The 19131-nt window shown below is 42.1% G+C and overlaps 1 protein-coding gene across 1 annotated transcript in view; it reads left to right on the top strand.

The window, feature by feature from the left end:
• Positions 1-19131, top strand: part of cep126 (centrosomal protein 126) — a 105567-nt gene that overhangs the window by 26185 nt on the left and 60251 nt on the right. Inside the window, exons 4-5 of the mRNA XM_078222781.1 lie at positions 4194-4290; positions 7658-7865. Of these exons, the coding sequence (XP_078078907.1) occupies positions 4194-4290; positions 7658-7865 (305 nt within the window). The remainder of the gene's footprint in view (positions 1-4193; positions 4291-7657; positions 7866-19131) is intronic.

Genomic DNA, 19131 nt, shown 5'->3' with positions numbered 1-19131 from the left:
GATTGACTGCCAGGGGAAACATCAGTTTGAACTGGAAAGGAAGAGTGGCAATTTGAATCTGAAAGGAACTAGTGGAAGAAAGAGTAGTTGTTTAAATTGGGTTAGAAGAATGCATTTAATTACAGTTTCAGTGTTAATTCTTCCTTAGTGTCCTTAATTTCCATTTTCAGTACTGAATTTCTTACCATATTGAAGCTGAACTTTGTTTTCACCTGCTTTTTTTCATTTCTGCTTCTGCTTTAAACTATATTTTCCCATTTAAATCTGTGTGATACTGTTCTTTCACCAAAACTACTTCCTTTATCAGAAAAGCACAATTCCCTGAAATTCCTTTGCAAATACATTAAACATTTCCCATATTTGAACAAAGAATTCACCCTCTGCTGCATTCAAAGAGGAGAATGGCCAAGTTTGTTTTATTCCGTAATTCTTTCATTGTCCTTTTGTAACTTGTATGTATTAATTTTTAGGTTTGTATGAGAGTAAAGTGCCAAATATAATGCTAAAAAGGACACAGGATCATTTCAATCCAAACACATGATTCCCAGCAGATGGAGCCATGGTAACAAAATTGTATCTTTAGCCACGTTGCATAGAAATTGAAGGAGATCTTGTGGCACAATGAGTAACATTCCTGCAATCTGAGCCAGATGTCTTGGGATCAAGTGTTACCCACGACCTACCCAGCTCTAAAGAAGACTCATACAGACTCAAAACATTAACTTTGCTTCACTCTCCACAGAAACTGCAAAATCTGCTGAGTTTTTCTGGCATTTTTTGTTTTTATTTATTCTACCCAGGATTTGATGGCCAAGGAAGACATGTTCATGATGCAACTAAAAGGGTTGAGTATTAACCTGAGAATTCATCCAACATACACCAATGGCAGTTGATAAGAGCAGGAAAGGTTCTTGATTAACCATGTGATAGAAAGAAAATTGCAGCCTCAACCATCACAGCCCATAACTCCAAGATGCATGATGTCACAGCAACTTTGTCTCCGAGTGCTGTAGCAGAGCAGTATCACATAGCAATTACAACACAGAAATATTCAGCCAAGGGACTTGGTGTTTATCTTCCACAATAATTGAATCTCACGTTCTTGTTCTGTTTCTGTATTCTCTTTTTCCCTTTTTGTTCAACTACCTATTTAACCTATTTTTAAATGTTATAATGGCATTACTTCAGTCACTAATTCTTATATATCTTTCATCTCCTGTCTTTGATCTTATGTTTGGTTTGATATGGCAACGGACAGAAAGCCAGGAGAGCTTGGATAGAAATATATAAGGTCAAGAAAATAAGTGGATTGAAGTTGGTTGCCTGTATTTCAAAAGAGAACATATACAGTTGGAAGACTGTAAATAGATTAAGTTAGATAGATTAGGTAAAATAGTGGAAGTTTACTTTTAAAATATAGTAGCCATTAAGTTTTAAAAAGGGGGTTGATCAATTCTAGGAAAAGGAACTTCTAAAGGATTGTAGAACACAATGGAGTGTAAGATCAAATGGGACAAACATATTAGAGGAAACATTGAAGACAATTAGTGTGTATATTGGCTGATGAGATCTTGAACAAGAGAATGTGGATGAAGTCAGACCTGTGTATGTGAGTTAGCTGTCACCCTCAAAGAACACCCTATAGTAGCAGGCATTGTCTGGGAAAGGTACCGGAATTTTAAAGATTAAAAAATCTATAAGGATTGTTGCCATCAAACAGGGATTGGCTCTGAATGTATTTTAGCCAAAATCTTTTAGGAATTTTTTGTTTAAAGTACTGTTAACTGTAAAGGTTGTCTAGTGTTTTAAGTGTTTCTTTCTTTATTTTAATAAATGTTTAACTTTAATATAAAAGCATCACAATTGGTCTGAGAGTTACTTATCTTGACTTCAGAAAACCTCCTCATAATACACAAATTGCAAAACAGTTCGGCAGCTGCTTCAAGTTTCCTTGTGGAATTTGGGCAGTCTGGCACTTACCATCTGCTGTGCCTTAACCCTTATTGATCTAGACTTTTCAATTGCTGTTTTTAGCTGCTTTGTCCCAGCCCATTATAATTTTAATAACATATCAACCATTCTTTTATCCTGTCTAAAATAGTTATATTTGAGCTTTCTTTGTATTTGTGTTTGCTCAAACCAGGCAGTGTGGTCCTGGATTTTTGCAGTACCCTCTCTGTGTCTTAACATCCTTCCTACCTACTGGAGTACTTAATTGCACACAATTTCCCAGTTATGACTTTAGGAATTTTTAATATAGTTTTCAACTTTTATTTGCTATGCCTTTCCCTTGCCTTTCTTTATGGCCTTAAGTGTAAACTACTGTATTTAAGGTCTTTGTGAAATTGAACTTTCATTTTTTTTCTGCTCTTCAATATCAACAGATTTCCCCCAAAGTATTTTTTTTACAGAAGTTTTTAAAAAATAATTGTTTCATGGGATATGAGTGTCACTGGCAAACACGTATTACCCTTTCCTAATTGCCATTGAGAAGGTGATGGTGAGCAGCGTTGAACTGCTGCATTCCATCTGGTCTAGATACACGTGCAGTGCTGTCAGAGATGGTTCCTAATGTTAATTGCATCTGCCAATTTTTGGCCTTTGGAGCATTATCTAACAGTATTCAGCCATCTCACACGCCCATACAGCTTCCATTTGGTGTGTAGAAATAATTTACAATGTCACATATTGTAGAATAATCTACAAATTTGTAAACCACTTGTAATCCTGTTCCATACCCCTTAATTTTCTCCAGTAGTCTCCTGGGCAATATCTTGTAAGGGGCTTTCTGAAAGTTCATGTCCACTGCACTTTTTCCCCATACATCAAATCAACCACCTCCTCAAAAAGCTCTGTATCAGTTTTATTGAATCTTTTCTATGGAAAAAAACACCTTTTTTTAAATAACTGAAGTCTCTAATGAGGAAAGTGAAGTTAAGGAAATACATATTTAAAAATAGATTGCTAAATTGATTAGTGGAGTGGTTTTGTGTTGATTAATATATTTTAGTCAGGGTTTGACGTGAAGACTTTAGCCCATTCTAAAAGCCTGGGCTTGCACTTGAAAAAGAGCAGTGACTTAAGCTAACCAGTGTGTTCAATTTCTCAGGATGCATTTGCGTTAGTAAAATAATAATAGAGCTTTTATTTAATTTCAAAATAATTATACAGTGCTGATTATACACCTGTTGTAGCATTTCTGTTTGAAGTATACATATGCTGTAAACTCAAATATTTTGTGTTAATATGAGATAGGAGATGCATGGTGTCACCACAATTCAATCATTGTTTTAAATAAATGAGTTTAACTTTGAAAGTGTGCAGAATGCTTCTAATTTCCCCCTGCTGTTGATATAAATTGTAATTTGCAGAAACCAGTGAGATATACAGGTACAGAGACATGTACAGAAACCAATCACAACATCAAATTTAATACTTGCCAAGTCCTCTTAGAAATTACAAGTCAGTGTTGCCAGACCTGGAGGTGCCCTCAATGTCTACCCCAACCAATGCTGCCTGTAAATGCTTCTCCTTTCCCTCACTGCTGATGAGTAACATGATACTATCCCCCAGCTTGTGAAATCCCAGGTTCCTCTTCCACAGTGATGCTGGATCATAGGGCACGCTTCATATGCTGCCAAATTCCAGAACTCTGTTCCAGTTTTTCCAAAGCCCAAACCCAGCTCTCAGTGCCATAGAAAGTCCAGTTAGTCTGTCTGTGACAAAGCCGTGGAGCCAACTCCAATAATACCACAGTTCAGAATAGCCCACTGTGCTGCTAAAGTACAAGATCTTCTCCAGTATAGCCAAGCCCTATTGTCACATCCACTACTGTTAACTATGAGATGGAAAGCTTCATCTGGTATGTCTTGCTATAAATTTGCAGTGTTGAAACTGTTGAAATAAAAATGCAATATGTATAGGTAAAGGAATATATACGTAAAATAAAGTTCAAATTTTTAAAATTTTCACCAAAGAATAAGCAAGAGCTGTAAAATTCAATCTGCAAATCAGTAAAAATGCAAGAATACTATATGATAAAAATGGCATTTCACTTATTCAGCAACTTTAAACCCTGACACCCTATTATTAAGCAATGTGTGCTCCAATTCACCATAAGCATGCCCGTAATAATTATATTTATGAAATCTAAATCAACATTTAATTGTTCAAATATTTTCTCATTTGTTCAGGCTATAGAAAACAGACCACTCGATTAGACGAAGCTCTCGAACAGATTCAAAGTTCACCTTATGTATCAGCACCTCCAACATCTGCAGTCAATGAAGGGTAAGATGACGAGTGTTCCCTATCGCATTGAATGTATCTTCCAGATTTTTAAAACAGCAAAAGGCATAAATTATATGAATGTAAGCAAGTTGTTTAACTCCCAAGGAGACTGGTAGATGTGTGACAGAGTCCCCATCCAAAGCATTTGGTGGCACAAAATTTAAAAAATTATTTGATGAATATCTAGTTTAAAATAGAATTGAAGCAAATATATATATATATTTATATTGCTTTATTTTGTGGAACTTAATGATGCCTATAAACTTTTGATTTAAAAAAAACAGTGCTGAATTTTCCCAGGCTCGCCCTGGGGGGGGGCAGTGGTAGAATTTATCAGCAGGCCCAAAAATCGGTTTTACGCCAGTGTGAATTTTTGTCTGGTCTTCCGCTGGTGCCCACCATAGCAGATTGGAAATCGCTGTGGCCGGCATAAAACTGATTTGCATCTTGCTAATGGGATGCAGATGAAGGCCCGACCGGAATCTTCCCCCCATACCTGATTCTCCCGTGTTGCTGATGGGAAAACACGCCAAGCCAGAACAGGTTTGGAACAATTTGACATTCAGAGATCGGGACAGACCACAAGAATGTCTGGGATTACCTTCAGAGTTTGGGATGGAGGCCACCAGCGACACTGTTCCCTTGAACACCTCAAGTGGGGGAAGGATTTATTGGGTGAATCCTCCAGCTTCTGTGTCATTGAGGAAATCCATTTTCTAATCTTATCATTTTCCTGGACATCCATCTTCTTTCTTCAACATTATTTCAGTGATGTTCAGCGCCTTTTAAATATTGCACCCAGATATAATGGCAGGACAGATGCAATCAAGCCTGCCCCATCAGGGAATAGGGCACTAAACTCCCAGATGCATAATTAATGAGGTTGGGGCCAGAAGATGTGGCATTTCCTGTGGTGGGTAACACTCCCCTTCCCTGCCCCATGCTTAGTCCCTTATGGAGAATTCTGCCCATAGCTTAAAAGTAAAATACTTTCGACACTTGTCAGTTAAAGTTTCAGATGTTCTGATAAGTAGAATCATAGTTATTCCAGAGTGATAGGCTATCTGGCAAAATATCAGTGCTAGTGTTTTTTCCTCTCTAAACCTTGAAGTTTAATCCCATTCTTGCTTTCTCCCCATAGCCTTTTTGTTAGGTAACTATTCCCTTTTTTTAAAAAAATGGGCTTTGATTCAGAAATGGCTTGTGACAGAGGATGTAATATTCCAACTACCCTCCAGATAAAGACAAGGAGATAGGTTTTCATATGCACCATTGGGCAGAAACAGACAAATAACACTCTTAAAATGGTGGGGAAAAGTATAGAGTCCTGTTCAAACACCTGGCCAATATCAAATTCAGAATCTCCTGCTCCTTGTGGGTTGTGGGGGAGCTCTTGCCTGAGACTCCTACGACATTGATAAAACCTTTGTTATTATTTAAGATCATACCAGTACCGAGTACGCATTGTGCACAATCTGTACAGTATCAACTGGTGGTCCAGCAAAAGAAGAGTCTGGCAGACAACTTGTAATTCATTATTGTGGAGGCGGAAGGTGCATGAGTGCTCTTCCAAGCTCCACTGACACAACATGGGCTACTGCGACACCAGCTTTCTACCTTCCAGCCCGGTGATAGCATAAGAGCTGGTGAGCTTTTCTAGGGCAATCATTTTATATCAGAAGTCAGATAACGAGATCATTTTGTCGAAACGAATTGATCATCTTTTTTAAATGATCAGACAGCCTGTAGCTACTCAATCAGTCATGCTACTCAAAACCTGTCCACCACCAAAATCCACTGCAATTAGTCTTGCCTCTGTTTGTGATCATACTAAATTTGTTGCATCTAGTTGCTATTGAAATAACTAGTGAAACTAGCTTTCTTGCTTCTTTCTAAAAGAATATTCATTTTGTTATGCTATAGAATCACTATCTGCTATCCCTGTACTACACATCCATAATACAAATTGATTACTCATAGTGGAGCATGTGAGGACCTGATGGGGTCTTCAATTGAAGTAGGTTTAAAGGGGCATCTTCCCGTTGCACCCCACTGGCCGATGGACAGGTTTATGCCTGATTTCTCACCTCTCACGATCTTACCGGCACCGGATGTCCGGCGTGATCAGCCTCATGCCCATTTCAGGTGCGAGGCTGAATAATTTATTTAAATTTGCTATAATCTGAATTTATATTGGTTTCATGAGCCTGGGCTCAGTTACCTGTGTGACCTCGTCGGGAAAGGTTCTCTACAGCGCGGGTCACAGCTGGTCCCCCAGCAATGGGGACCAGTTGTGACGGCCTCGCAGGTAAGACTGGAGGCCATTGAGGCCCTCCGGGGAGGTTGGAGGCAACGGGGTGCCCCTTGGGCAATGCCAACCTGGTACTGCCAGCCTGGCATTGCCCACTGGGCACCGGGCAGTGCCAAGGGTATGGGGGCCAGAGGGGGCAGGGCCGGACCGGGAGCAGCTGGTCAGTGGTAGGAGTGATGGAGGGACCCACTGTGAACTCTGCATAAAGGATTGGTGAGGAAAGGAGGGGGACCCACTTCCGCTCTGTCCCCCTCCCTCCCCCCCAGGATCCCTGATGCAATCGGGGCTGGCCATGGGTGGGGGGGTCGGGCCGACACTGACCAGAGTGTGGGGTCAGGTGGCCGATTATAGGGGGAGTAATCGGGTGGCTGATTGGCAGGGGGGGAATCGGGGTCCCCTGGGGTTGTCACGGGGTCAATCGATTGGACATGTCGTGGGGGTCACATTAGGCCGCAGGCCCCTGCAGTAGATGGTGGGGGGATGTTCTCTTTGAGGCAGGCTGACCGCAGCAGAGGCTGAGTGACAAGCCTGTGCTGCTAGAGACCTGCACATGCGCAATGACACCCTCTACTGCTCTCAGCCAGTGTTTGGATGACTTGAGCACCCTACCCCCTCCCCTATAGGCGAGAAAACCATTACTGCCGGGTTTTTTTACTCTTAAGTGGATAAGGTAGCAGATTTGAACTCGCCCAAAAAAATGATCTGAAACTGTCCCATTTTCACACCCGTCCAGGACTTAGAATTCTTTTGGTAAGATCGCCCCAAAGTGAGTAGTGTAATTTGATTGGGCTGTGCAGATGTAAATTCAATCCTCCTTTTATATATTCTGGCCCCAAACATCTGAATTTATTTTGATAAGTTAGGAATGTGTCACAGCAAAGTTTGGAGGTTATTTTTTTTTGCTGTATCCATTTCCACTAATCTTTTCCCCATAGAATACTTTTGCCATATATGTTTAACTAAGATTTTGACTATAGTATTATGAATAAGGCAGTTCCATCGCACAGTCTAAAAAAAAGAATATTGTACATAATTTCTATGGAATTGTATTCCTAGGACCACTGATTCATTTCTGAGTCTGTCAGCTCGTGGAGAGATTAGAAATGGTTCACGCTATCAGAAACAACTTTCAGCAGCTAAGGCTTATGCGAAACTTATGCAAGAGAAGAGTGGGGCCAATCTGAAAAACAGCCGGTTACGCTTTCAGCAGGAGTTGGAGGAGACACAACGTCTTCTGGGAGAGCAGCAACTGAATGGTTTACAGGTACTGTAGAAGATATAATGTTTCTAATGTTTGTTGATGAGCTTTCTTTAATAAACTGCCTTACATGCAAAAAGAATGAGGAAATCAAAACTTAGTATTGTCCTGAATGAATGCTATTTTATACAAACATAAAATAATTAAGCTTTTGCTTAATATGTACTTTAACAATCTTTTGATATTTGTTTACAATACAAAGAGTATTTCAACATTAACAACAATTAGAGATTGTCCGTGTACATGGCTATGTCAGCTACCATAAGTAAGGAGGAAGTGGTGGAGGGAAAGAAGAGAATATTGTAATTAAGGAAGTAAATCTTGGGAATGTAAAGAACAAACTGATTGCCTTTATTTGAATGTTAGAAGCATTCAGAAGAAAATGTTGGGGTTGGAGGGATGTCTAACAGCACAAAATTGTGATGTTGTAGGGGTTATAGAAACACTAATTGCTGCAGTAAATGGGAGTGGGGTTCTCACAAAGGAGTATTAAAGATAGCCGGAAACATGAAAAATTAGTTGTATCTGTCAGGAAAATTTGTCCGATAGACAATCATTAATTATGCACCCTATTCAACCTTTGTCTGTGCCTAATCCCAGGCTTGGTTTCATAGCACTATAGAATCCTTCTGTGCCGAAGGAGGCCATTCGGTCCACTCAGTCTGGACAACTCTCTGAAAGAACATCCCACCCAGACCCATCCTCTCACCCCATCCCCGCAACACTGCGCATTTGCCATGGCTAATCCACCTAACCTACACATCTTTGGACATTAAGGGGAAATTTAGCATGGCCAATCTGCCACCTTGCACATCTTTGGACTGTGGGAGGAAACTGGAGCACCTGGCAGAAACCCACTCAGACATGGGGAGAACACAGACAGTCACCAAGGCTGGGATTGAACCTGGGTTTCTGACGCTATGAAGCAGCAGCACTAACCATCGTGCCACCTTTCCACCTTTGTCTTGGTACCTGGCTGTCATCTTGATGTGGCATCTGGTGATTCGAGGGTGACACCTACTCAGGGTTAGGAGTTTCTACGATGGGTCTTCATGTGACTGAGCCGGCTGATTTTCAAGCCACAGATCATTAGGTATGTGGGGTAGTGGGATCCAGAGTACAATATTTGCTTCCTTTTGTTCCTTTCAGTGCCATCACTCTGCCTCATCATTAAGATATTGGGACTTGAAGCATGATGCAGCATAATGGACAAGTCATCTCCATTCTCATAGTCATAGGGGGCGATTCTCCAGCCTCATGCGAGCAGGTGCAAATCGCATTATGGACGGAGAATCTCATGAGAGGAGCCATAATGCAATTTGTGCCAGGGTGAACTCATTTTGAGATTCTTCCTGCCTCCCGGTCAGCAACATAAACTGGTTCATGCCCAGCAAGGGCATCTAAATATGGAGAATCGGCTTTAAGCCGATTTCACCCGGCCCCCTTCAATTATCCCACCTGCCAGCGGAATGTGAAGCCAGCGAGAATCACTACTGGTTTCCACAAATGGATAAAGTTTATTTATTAGTCACAAGTAGGCTTACATTAACACTGCAATGAAGTTACTGTGAAAATTCTTTCATCACCACACTCCAGCATCTGTTCGGGTACACTGAGGGAGAATTTAGCATGGCCAATGCACCTAATCTGACCATGCCAGGGGATTGGAAGCCATTGAAGCCCCCATTGGTCAGGGACATGGCTGGGCAGTGCTCTAGCAGTACCCCCTGAAACCCTGCAGTGCCAACCTGATTAAATCATCACCATTTTATCAGGACGCATCAACATTGATTTACAGTTGTAACTAGGAGTGTAGATAAAAGGAAGCAGTGTATAAAGTGTATTTGGATTTTCAAAGCATTCGAAAAATTGCCATGCAAGAGCTTATTACACAACATTAGAGTGCATGGAATTGAAGGCAAAATATTACCATGGATTGAGGACTAGTTATTGGGAAAAGAGAAAAGGGATAAACAGGTCATTGAGCATTTAGCAGGCTGTAACCAGCCAGTACGAAAGGGATCAGGGCTTGGACCTCAGTTATTTAAATCTGCTATACGTTCCTGATCTTTAAAAATTGCAAGGAAAAAATTTCTAATTTTCCAATTATCTCAAAAACTGTGTTTCTGGTTTCTGAACTTCCTGCCATTGGAAATCCTTCTTTCCAATGTAGGCTGTATGTTTGATGGGACAAGATTGTATTGTCCTATCAAAAGTGTACTTAAACTACAAATATCCAATGAGGCATCCAATTCTTTGTTCAAGTAATGATATTAGACATTCCTTGACAATGAGCATATGTTTAAATTCAGTAATTTCCCATTCATTGTGGCTGCTGCAAGATCCTTATCAGTCCTCCTTTCCTGTACACACAACCACACTAAATGGTTATAGACAATAAAACAATTCAAGTACCTTAAGTATCTCCTTGCAAACCGTGGTTTGGCGAATTGAAGATAGAGTCATTCTGACAAAACATTTCAATTAAAAATGTCTGCATTTCGAAGGAGATATCAGTCTTCTAACTCGTAGCCTTTAAAGCACTTAAAGCAAGTGAATTAGCCCACATCCCCCAAATGAATTAAGAAATAGATTATGAGAATTCTTACAAACAGTGGATTTCATCCCCTATAGTAATAGGATGTCAGAACTGGTACTGAGGGGATAAGCATGAAGCAATGCTCATTTTTGTTATCCCAGGAGATTAAGATAAATACAAAGATGTGCACTGTATAACTCTGATCACAGATATGATCTGAATTCTGCTTGCCTGCTATTTTCTTCTTGTGTGATGCTGTACATTCCATGGTGTGTGTTGCGAATGATTCACATCAGTAATATATTTGCAATCTAATGTTTTAACTTTGTAGAATTTGGTGTGTTGATGTCCATAGCAAATCTATCTGGAATCAATTAAGAGATTTCTTAAACCTTTATGTTTTAAAGTTCGAAAGACTATTAAAATAATTATAACCCTTCAGTGTCTACAAGAGATCCAATAATTTGTAAAAGGACAGCATTGAAATTCTGAAAACAAAATTGGCCATTCCCAGAGTTCAGACCATGGTTCCAACTGGATTCCATATTCAAGCTATAGCTCGTCCAACTTATGCTGGGTCTCATTAGTGGCAGAGTAAGCGAGAATTATCAATGCAGTGAATCATTTTACATGCCCTGCCCTCCTTCCGCACCAAAGACCTTGTAAGGCTAGCTGGAGACTCTCACTCGACCAGTTTAGTTTTCCAACCATTTAGGCAGACTGTCTCCAATTTTATGATGGGAGTATTCTGGAAAGGAAATGCATTTTTGAGGCCATAGATTTTAGCAGCATGAGTGGATGATCAACAAAAGAGGAATTTTGGAATTTCATCAAGTTGGGTCCACCACCACTGTGTGGTTGAGTTGCAGGTTCTCGCAGCACCAAGATCGAGTAAGATCCCATGCAGAAGTTAGCAAAGCATTCCACATTCTGACTGCATAGGAAGGGGCGGCAAGGGGCAGGGGGTTTGGTGATGGTACTGGGGGGCTCCAAACAGTTGTTCTGTCATGGTATTCACTGCATCCCACACAGGCTTTATCCATCTTTGAGTCTCATTATCAGCTTAAATTCAGTCTATAGTGGTACAGGCTCTTTATTTGTCAATTTGTAAACAATAATAAATTAAATACCTCCATAAGTTTGAGTAGTCTTGCATACCACCATAAAACTAGCCGCAGGCCTGAATAATGTGGGAATAAACATGGTGGAAGAAAAGGCAGAACTATAAGTTATTGCATTTGGCTTAGTGTTAACTGGAATGGCGCATGACAGCTCAGAGTGGGCCTTAGGTTCCTGTCCTCAGCCATGACAAAATTTGGTCCCTCAGTAACATAATCAACACATTTCTGTCTTGAGTTGAGTGAGTTAAAACATTGTTTGTATGTTAGTTTATTTATGATTTTAATAAGGAGCTGTGGGAGAAAAATGGCAGGTGAACATTTTGATTGGTTCTGCCTGCTCTTTCTAAAATTGTCCATATGACCAAATTATAATTAATAAAGTCAAGACAATGATTAAGTTTGCAGATAAATGATAAAATGTTAAAAAATTGAATTTAGGTAGAACAAATTAGGTCAGTAAAATTTGTATAAAGTGTTTGTTTTCCACCTAAAGTATGACAAAAAGTGGCCGGTAACTTCCTAGTTCCCCAGAGTCACATTTAGGGGGTACCCCAGTGATGTGCTGGGGAATTGCTCTGAGAAATTCCCATGTAAGGGTCTACCCGGCAATTGTCCAGAAGCGTTAACTTCCCCTGGACAATTGCACTGGTCTGGGAACCATCTGACAGAAGCAATTCTGTCAGATGGTTCCCAGAATGGGTTTGGGAGGGGGGGGGGGGGGGGGGGGCGGATGGACATTGAAGTACACAAGCGCTCTGGGGACCTAGGTTTGAGGTGAAATTTAAATTCAATGAAAACTCTAATATGGCCATAAACCCATTGTTGATTGTCATGAAAACCCATCTGGTGCTTTAGGAAAGGAGATCTGCCATTCTGACCTGGCCTGACCTATATGTGACCCCAGATCCACAGGATTGTGCTTGACTCTTAAATGCCCTCTGAAATGACCTAGTAAGACACTCAGTTGTATCAAACTGCTGCAAAGCCTATAAAAAGAAATGAAACTGGATGGACCACTCCATATTGACGGAGGCACAAAATGACAATGGCAAGCTCAGCCCTTTCGACCCTCCTTACTAACATCAGAGTGCTGTTCCCAAAATTGGGAGCTGTCTTATAATCTAGTCAAACAACAGCTGGACATAGCCATACGCATGGAATCATTCGTTGCAGATTTTGTCCCAGACACCACCATCACCATCTCAAGGTTTGTCCTATCCCACCAGGACCAGGAGGGAGGGAGTTTCCCTGGGAAACTGCAATATTAACTCTGGACCCCCTGAAGTCTCCAGGCATTAGTATTCCTGCATGTTGAACACTACTTGGAGGAAGCACTGAGGGTGCTAAGGATGCAGAACATTACTTTGCTTGTGTACTTCAATGTCCATCACCAACAGTGGCTTGGTAGCACCACTACTGACCGAGCTGGCCGAGTGCTACTGGTCTGCAGTAGGTGATGAGAGGGAAAAACATACTTGACCTGATCCTCACCAACCTGCCTGCTGCAGATGAATCTATCCAATACAATATCAGTAGAAGTGCCCATCGCACAGTTCTTGTGGAGACAAAGTCCCGTCTTCACATTGAAGATACCCTCCATCATGTTGTGTGGCACTACCACCATGCTAAACGGGATGCATTTTGAACAGATCTAGCAACTCAGGACTGGTCATCCATGAGGTGCTGTGGGCCATCACGGCAGCAGAACTGTAGTCAATGACAATTTGTAACCTCATGGTCCAGTATATTCCCCACTCTACCATTACCACAAAGCCCATCAATGCCTCTACTTTCTCAGGAAGCTAAGAAAATTCGGCATGTCCGCTACAACTCTCGCCAATTTTTAATAAGTGCCCCATAGAAAGCATCCTTTCCAGACAGCTTGGTATGGCTCCTGCTCTGACCAAGACCACAAGAAACTACAAAGGGTTGTGAACATAGTCTCGTCCATCACACAAACCAGCCTCCCATCCATTGACTCCGTCTACATTTCCTGCTGCATGGCAAAGCAGCCAGCATAATCAAGAACCCCACGCACCCTGGGCATACTCTCTCCCACCTTCTTCCATCATGAAAAAGATACAAAAGCCTGAAAGCACGTACCAACTGACTTAAGATCATCAGTAGAGTGATGAAAATGCAACATTTCTCTGAGTGTGGCATTAAAGAGCCCTGCCAAAACTGGAGCCCATAAGAACATAAGACATAGGATCAGAATTAGGCCACTCGGCCCATCGAGCCTGCTCCACCATTCAATCATGGCTGATATTTTTCTCATCCCCATTCTCCTGCCTTTTCCCCATAACCCCTGATCCCCTTATTAATCAAGAACCTATCTATCTCTGTTTTAAAGACACTCAATGACCTGGCCTCCACAGCCTTCTGCGACAATGGAGTCAATGGAAACCAGAGGAAAACTCTCTGCTGGTTGGAGTAAAACCTAGCACAAAAGTTGTGGTTGTTGGAGGTCAATCATCTCAGTTCCAGGACATCACTGCAGCAGTTTCTCTGGGTAATGTCCTAGGCCCAACCATCTTCACATCTTTGAAAGTGTGCCTTTTGAAAGTGGATTTTGAAATCACTCATGTGGAAACCAGAGTTCAACCTTATGGTGGAAGTGACCTTCCTTCCACCATAAGGTCAGAAATAGGCATTTTTGCTGATGTTCAGCACAATTCACTGCTCCTCAGATACTGAAGCAGTCCACCCCCAGATGCAGCAGGACCTCAACAATTTCCAGGCTTGAGCTGACAAGTAACATTTGTGTCACATAAGTGCCAGGCAATGACCATCTCCAACAAAGAGAATCTAACCATTGACCCTTGACATTCAATGACATTACCATTGCTAAATCCTCTACTATCAACATCCTGCGGGTTGCCATTGACCAGAAACTGAACTGGACTAGCCATATAAATACTTTGGCTAAAAGAGCAGGTCAAGGCTCAGAACCCTGCAGCATCTAACTTATCTTCTGACTTCCCAAAGCTTGTCCACCATCTACAAGGCACAAGTCAATCATGCGATGGAATACTCTCTACTTAGCTGGATGAGTGGAGAAAGCAGCCCTCTTGATTGACATCCCATCCACAAATATTTACTCCCTCCAGCACCAACGCACAGTAGCTGCAGTGTGTACCAGCTACAAGATGGATTGCAGGAATTCACCAAGGCTCCTTTGGCAGCACCTTCCAAACCCACAACTGCTCCCATCTAGAAGGACAAGAGCAGCAGATGCATGGGAACCCCACCACCTGGATGTTCCCTTCCAAGCTACTCAGCATCCTGACTTTGAAATATATCGCTGCTTCTTCACTGCTGTTGGGTTGAAATCTTGGTACTCCCTCCCTAACAGCCCTGTGTACTTACACTACAGGGGCTGCAGCAGTTCATGAAGGCAGCTCATCACCATCCTCTCAAGAGCATTTAGGGTTGGGCAACAAATGCTGGCCTAGCCAGTGAGGCCCAAATCCTATGAATACATAGAACATGTCTTTGCACCCTCTATCTATTTTAGTGCTTTTTGTGGTATAGCTACATGTGTTTTCTTGCTGCAGTTTAAGAGTACCTTTTAACTAAAATCATTGTACTTGTACAGGCCTGCCAAAATATCAGATTTTTGACATAATTGCTGATTGGAGCCAAAAGATGTCATAAACGTTAGATAAATATCTATTTCCAGACAGCTAATCCTTATCTAACCTGTACTGTACATTGTCAGGCAACTCCTTCTTGTGTTATGCCCTTTGTTTACAATACTTTTGTAGACAATTGTCTTTTATCTGTTTCAAATATTCTGAGTAGTCACTGTCATGCTTTCTTTTTGGCAATATAGAAATATTTTCTGGAGTATTTCTGACCTCACCATTACATCTCAAGATGATAAGAAATTCTATGAATATTAAAAAGGGTATGTGTCTTCATGCCGAAGTCTGCATCCACCATTACCTTCCTCATGATAAACTCAATAACCAACAGGAAGAGAAATGGGAAAGGTATGCAGCCGTTTGCTGTTCTCCTGTGACGTGTTAGGAAAATAAAGGGAGATTTAAGGGATTTATATTTATGTTGGTTACATAAGAAATAGTTTTAAATGGGTATAATTTAATATTTCTGTGCCTTGAAGGGTAAAACCTATAGTTAGATCCATACTGGACAAAGGTCTTTGTATTTGTGGGGGTTGCTTTCAACTCCAACTGTGATTCTATTGTGCTAAGAGAGGGCTATGGTGTTAAGAGTAAATAAACCAGCAGTGGTGGCTTAGCAACTGGGGCCTTATAAGGTAAAGAAGCTTTTAAGTTTTAATTTCGCCAAATTGTTTTCAGGAGATAGGTAGGAAGGCACTCTCACAGCTCTGCCAGAGGCAGTTGGTTTTAAAAGGCTAAAGAGAGAACGTCTCTCTCAGCCTTGTTCGAAGAAAAGTCATTTTATGGAGTAATGGTTAAGAAAACAGATGCCGGAAAGTTTATCAAGTTAAGGAAACTAGAGAAATTCCAAGTCTGGGGTTAACGGAACAGGGGAAACTTGGAACCAGAACAGATTACTGTTCAGTAAAGTCACAAAGAGTTTAAAAGGCATTGGATCATGAGAAGCCAGAAAGTTATCTGCAGTAGTGCTAAGGTTTGTGAGAAATTACTCCAGTTTGGAGACATTATTTGAAATTATTGTGGGAATCAGTGGCTGGACCTTGAAGTTTGGGTAAAAGCCTTGAAGACAAGAAACCTGAAGAGGTGTAAAACCTGAAAATGAAACATTGATGGAAACAGAGGGGGAAAAGCATCGTTTAAAAGAAGGTTTGAAAGTGTGCCTTTTGAAAGTGGATTTTGAAATCACTCGTGGAAGCCAGAGTTCAATGAGACAAAGTGGCTCATGGTTTAAGAATCATCTGGGGGGATTTTGCGGAAAACTCCATTGGCATTCACTTGGGTTCAGAGAGGAGTGTGTCTTACCACAGTCATCTTGTATGCTTAATAGGGACTTTGTGTGTTAATGAGACCATTATAGCTTAAGTTGTATTTTGTGTTAATCTTAAAATCGGTGTGTAGTTGTTAAGCTAAGGGTGGAGTAAAGGAATATTGTATCATAATCCAATTTTTCATGTTTAATAAATTTTTTTCCTCATTAAAATAAGTTAGCGGTCCTGTGACTCTGTTCCTCCACTTTGTATAAAAAAAGTAAAAGTTACGGTCTTTTGAGCCAGGGTTCCAATTGGGATCTTCCTGTTCAGTTATAACACCAACTGGGATCATAACAGATTATGTTGAAGGGTGCCAATGCTGGGGGCTTGATGCAGCAGCTGGAGCTGTGATACAAGGCTGTGAAGATGTTAATTTATTATTCCGTATGCCATACTGTCTTACAATGTACAGAGTATCTGCCGATGGATGCTCTCAAAAGCCTCCTTGAAATCAATGAAGTTGATAACATGTGCCTTCTCTATTCTATGATATTCCTGAGGGTAAAGATCTGATCACAGCATGTTCTGCCATGCCGAAAACCTGCCTGTTTTTCACGAAGCATACTGTTTGTTTCTGCCTTCAGTCTATTGAGGAGCACCATTCTGTAGACCTTGCCAGATACTGACAGCAGTGTTGTGCCCTTTCAATGTTGCAGACACTGAGGTTCCCTTTCTTTGGCAGCTTGCTGATTAGTCCTCATCTCCAGGATGTCCCCAACAGTCCAGATCTTATTGAAAAGGTCCATGAACCCTGTTGTGATATTGTTCTTACCATGTTTCAATAGCTCTGCTGGTATATCATCGAGCCCAGGCTTGGTTTTCTTCAGGCAGTTATGGCTCTTTGAACATCACATGTGGCAATTTCTCCCAGGATAACGTTCAGCTGCTGAGGTGCAGTGTTAGCGAATTCAAACATGGAGCTGGGATTGAGCTGGTTGATGATCTTCCAAAAATGTTCCACCCATCTCATTTCCTGCTTCTTATTCACTGATAGCGTCCTTGATTGGTACAGTAGTGTTGCATCTTGCATGAGTCAGTTCCCGCATGATCATGTACAGCATCTGGAGTCATTCTGATGTTCTGATTCTTATGCCTCCCTGCCTTTTTTTAAATTTGTTCATGGGATGTGGGCATTGCTGGCTGGGCCAGCATTTATTGCCCATCCCTGAGGGCATTTAAGAGTCAACCACATTGCTGTGGATCATAGGCCAGACCAGATAAGGATGGCTGATTTATTTCCCTAAAGGACATTAGTGAACCAGATGGGTTTTTGCGTGAATGGTTTCTGAAATAAGTCTTCAGAGGCTGGTGTCCCTTCACCAGATTCTCTTTTATTTACAAGCTCTATTACAGTTCATAGTGTTTCAGGTTCACAGTCAGAATCCGGAATGCCAGGAGACTTGACATTCCCAGTTATATATTCAGAAAAGACTCCCTGATTAGGCAGGCAATAATGAGCTCAATCAGGGAGTTCAATCCGGCCTACATTAAAAATCTTCATGTTTGTTTTACTTTAATTGTGAAATCATAATGTAGGAATTGAGCCAATTGCGAATTCACCATTAAGGAATAAAAAAAACTAAATATATCAGGAATTAGTGATTACAAATACCATTGATTTGTGGCTCTTCCAAAAATCTGGGCAGAATTCAATTCCAAAGACACTTGTAAAATATCTCAAACCTCATGTTATAAAATTAGGTGACACTAAGGGGGGAATTTTACCATTTTGAGTCTAAATGCCGGATCTGGGCGTCAAATAGATCCGTGCCTGGAATCCTCTTTGCAGCGCGCCCATACGCGTTTTGCCGGCTCCGGCCCGATCTGCGTTGTGTGTGGGGCTTAGCGCTGGCGGACCGATCGGAGCTCTGAACTGCGTATGCGCAGTTCGAAAAAAATCTGACAGCGTGCCCGGGCGCAAAAAAAAGCAGAGAGCGCGGCTCTCTGACGTTCATCCTCTGGTGGGGGGCGGGGTGGTGAGACGTCTCATCCCCTGGAGGGGGTGGGAGGGGATGGGGTGTGACCGATCATCCCCTGGGGGGGGCGGTGGGGTTGCGGGGGGGGGGTGGCGGGTGACGTCTCATCCTCTGGTCGGGGGGGGTTCCGCTGCCTGTCTGCGGCCAATCCCTCCTGGCACCATCACTGGTACACTGCCAGCCACAGATTACTCTTCCCTGCAGGTGCGAGAGAGCGGGAGAGATGGCTGTGGCTGGTAGTGTACCAGTGATGGTGCCAGGAGGGATCGGCCGCAGACACGCAGCGGAACCCCCCTGACCAGCGGATGAGACGTCACACCCCCTTTCCACCCCCCCCCCCTCCACCAGGGGATGATACGTCACACCCCCTCCCCACCCCCCCAAGGGGATGAGACATCACACCCCCTCCCCTCCCACCCCCCCCTCCCCCCAGGGGATGAGATGTCACACCCCCTCTCCTCCTCCCACCCCCCTCCTGCCCCGACCAGAGGATGACCTGGATCAGAGAACCATTGCAGTCTCTGACCCCGCTCTTCGGAGGCTGCAGCGGTGACTTCAGACTTTTATTTTGCAGATCGGTAACAGCGCAGACGCGGATCGAGCCAGAAGACGGTAAAGTAGGATTTGGCGGTAGAGTTGGGCGCGCGGTTCATTAAGCCGATTTAAATTCTTGCAAATG

The sequence above is a fragment of the Mustelus asterias genome, chromosome 10 (genome assembly GCF_964213995.1).
Source record: "Mustelus asterias chromosome 10, sMusAst1.hap1.1, whole genome shotgun sequence".
NCBI lineage: Eukaryota > Metazoa > Chordata > Chondrichthyes > Carcharhiniformes > Triakidae > Mustelus > Mustelus asterias.
This window is presented reverse-complemented; position numbering and strand designations above follow the sequence as displayed.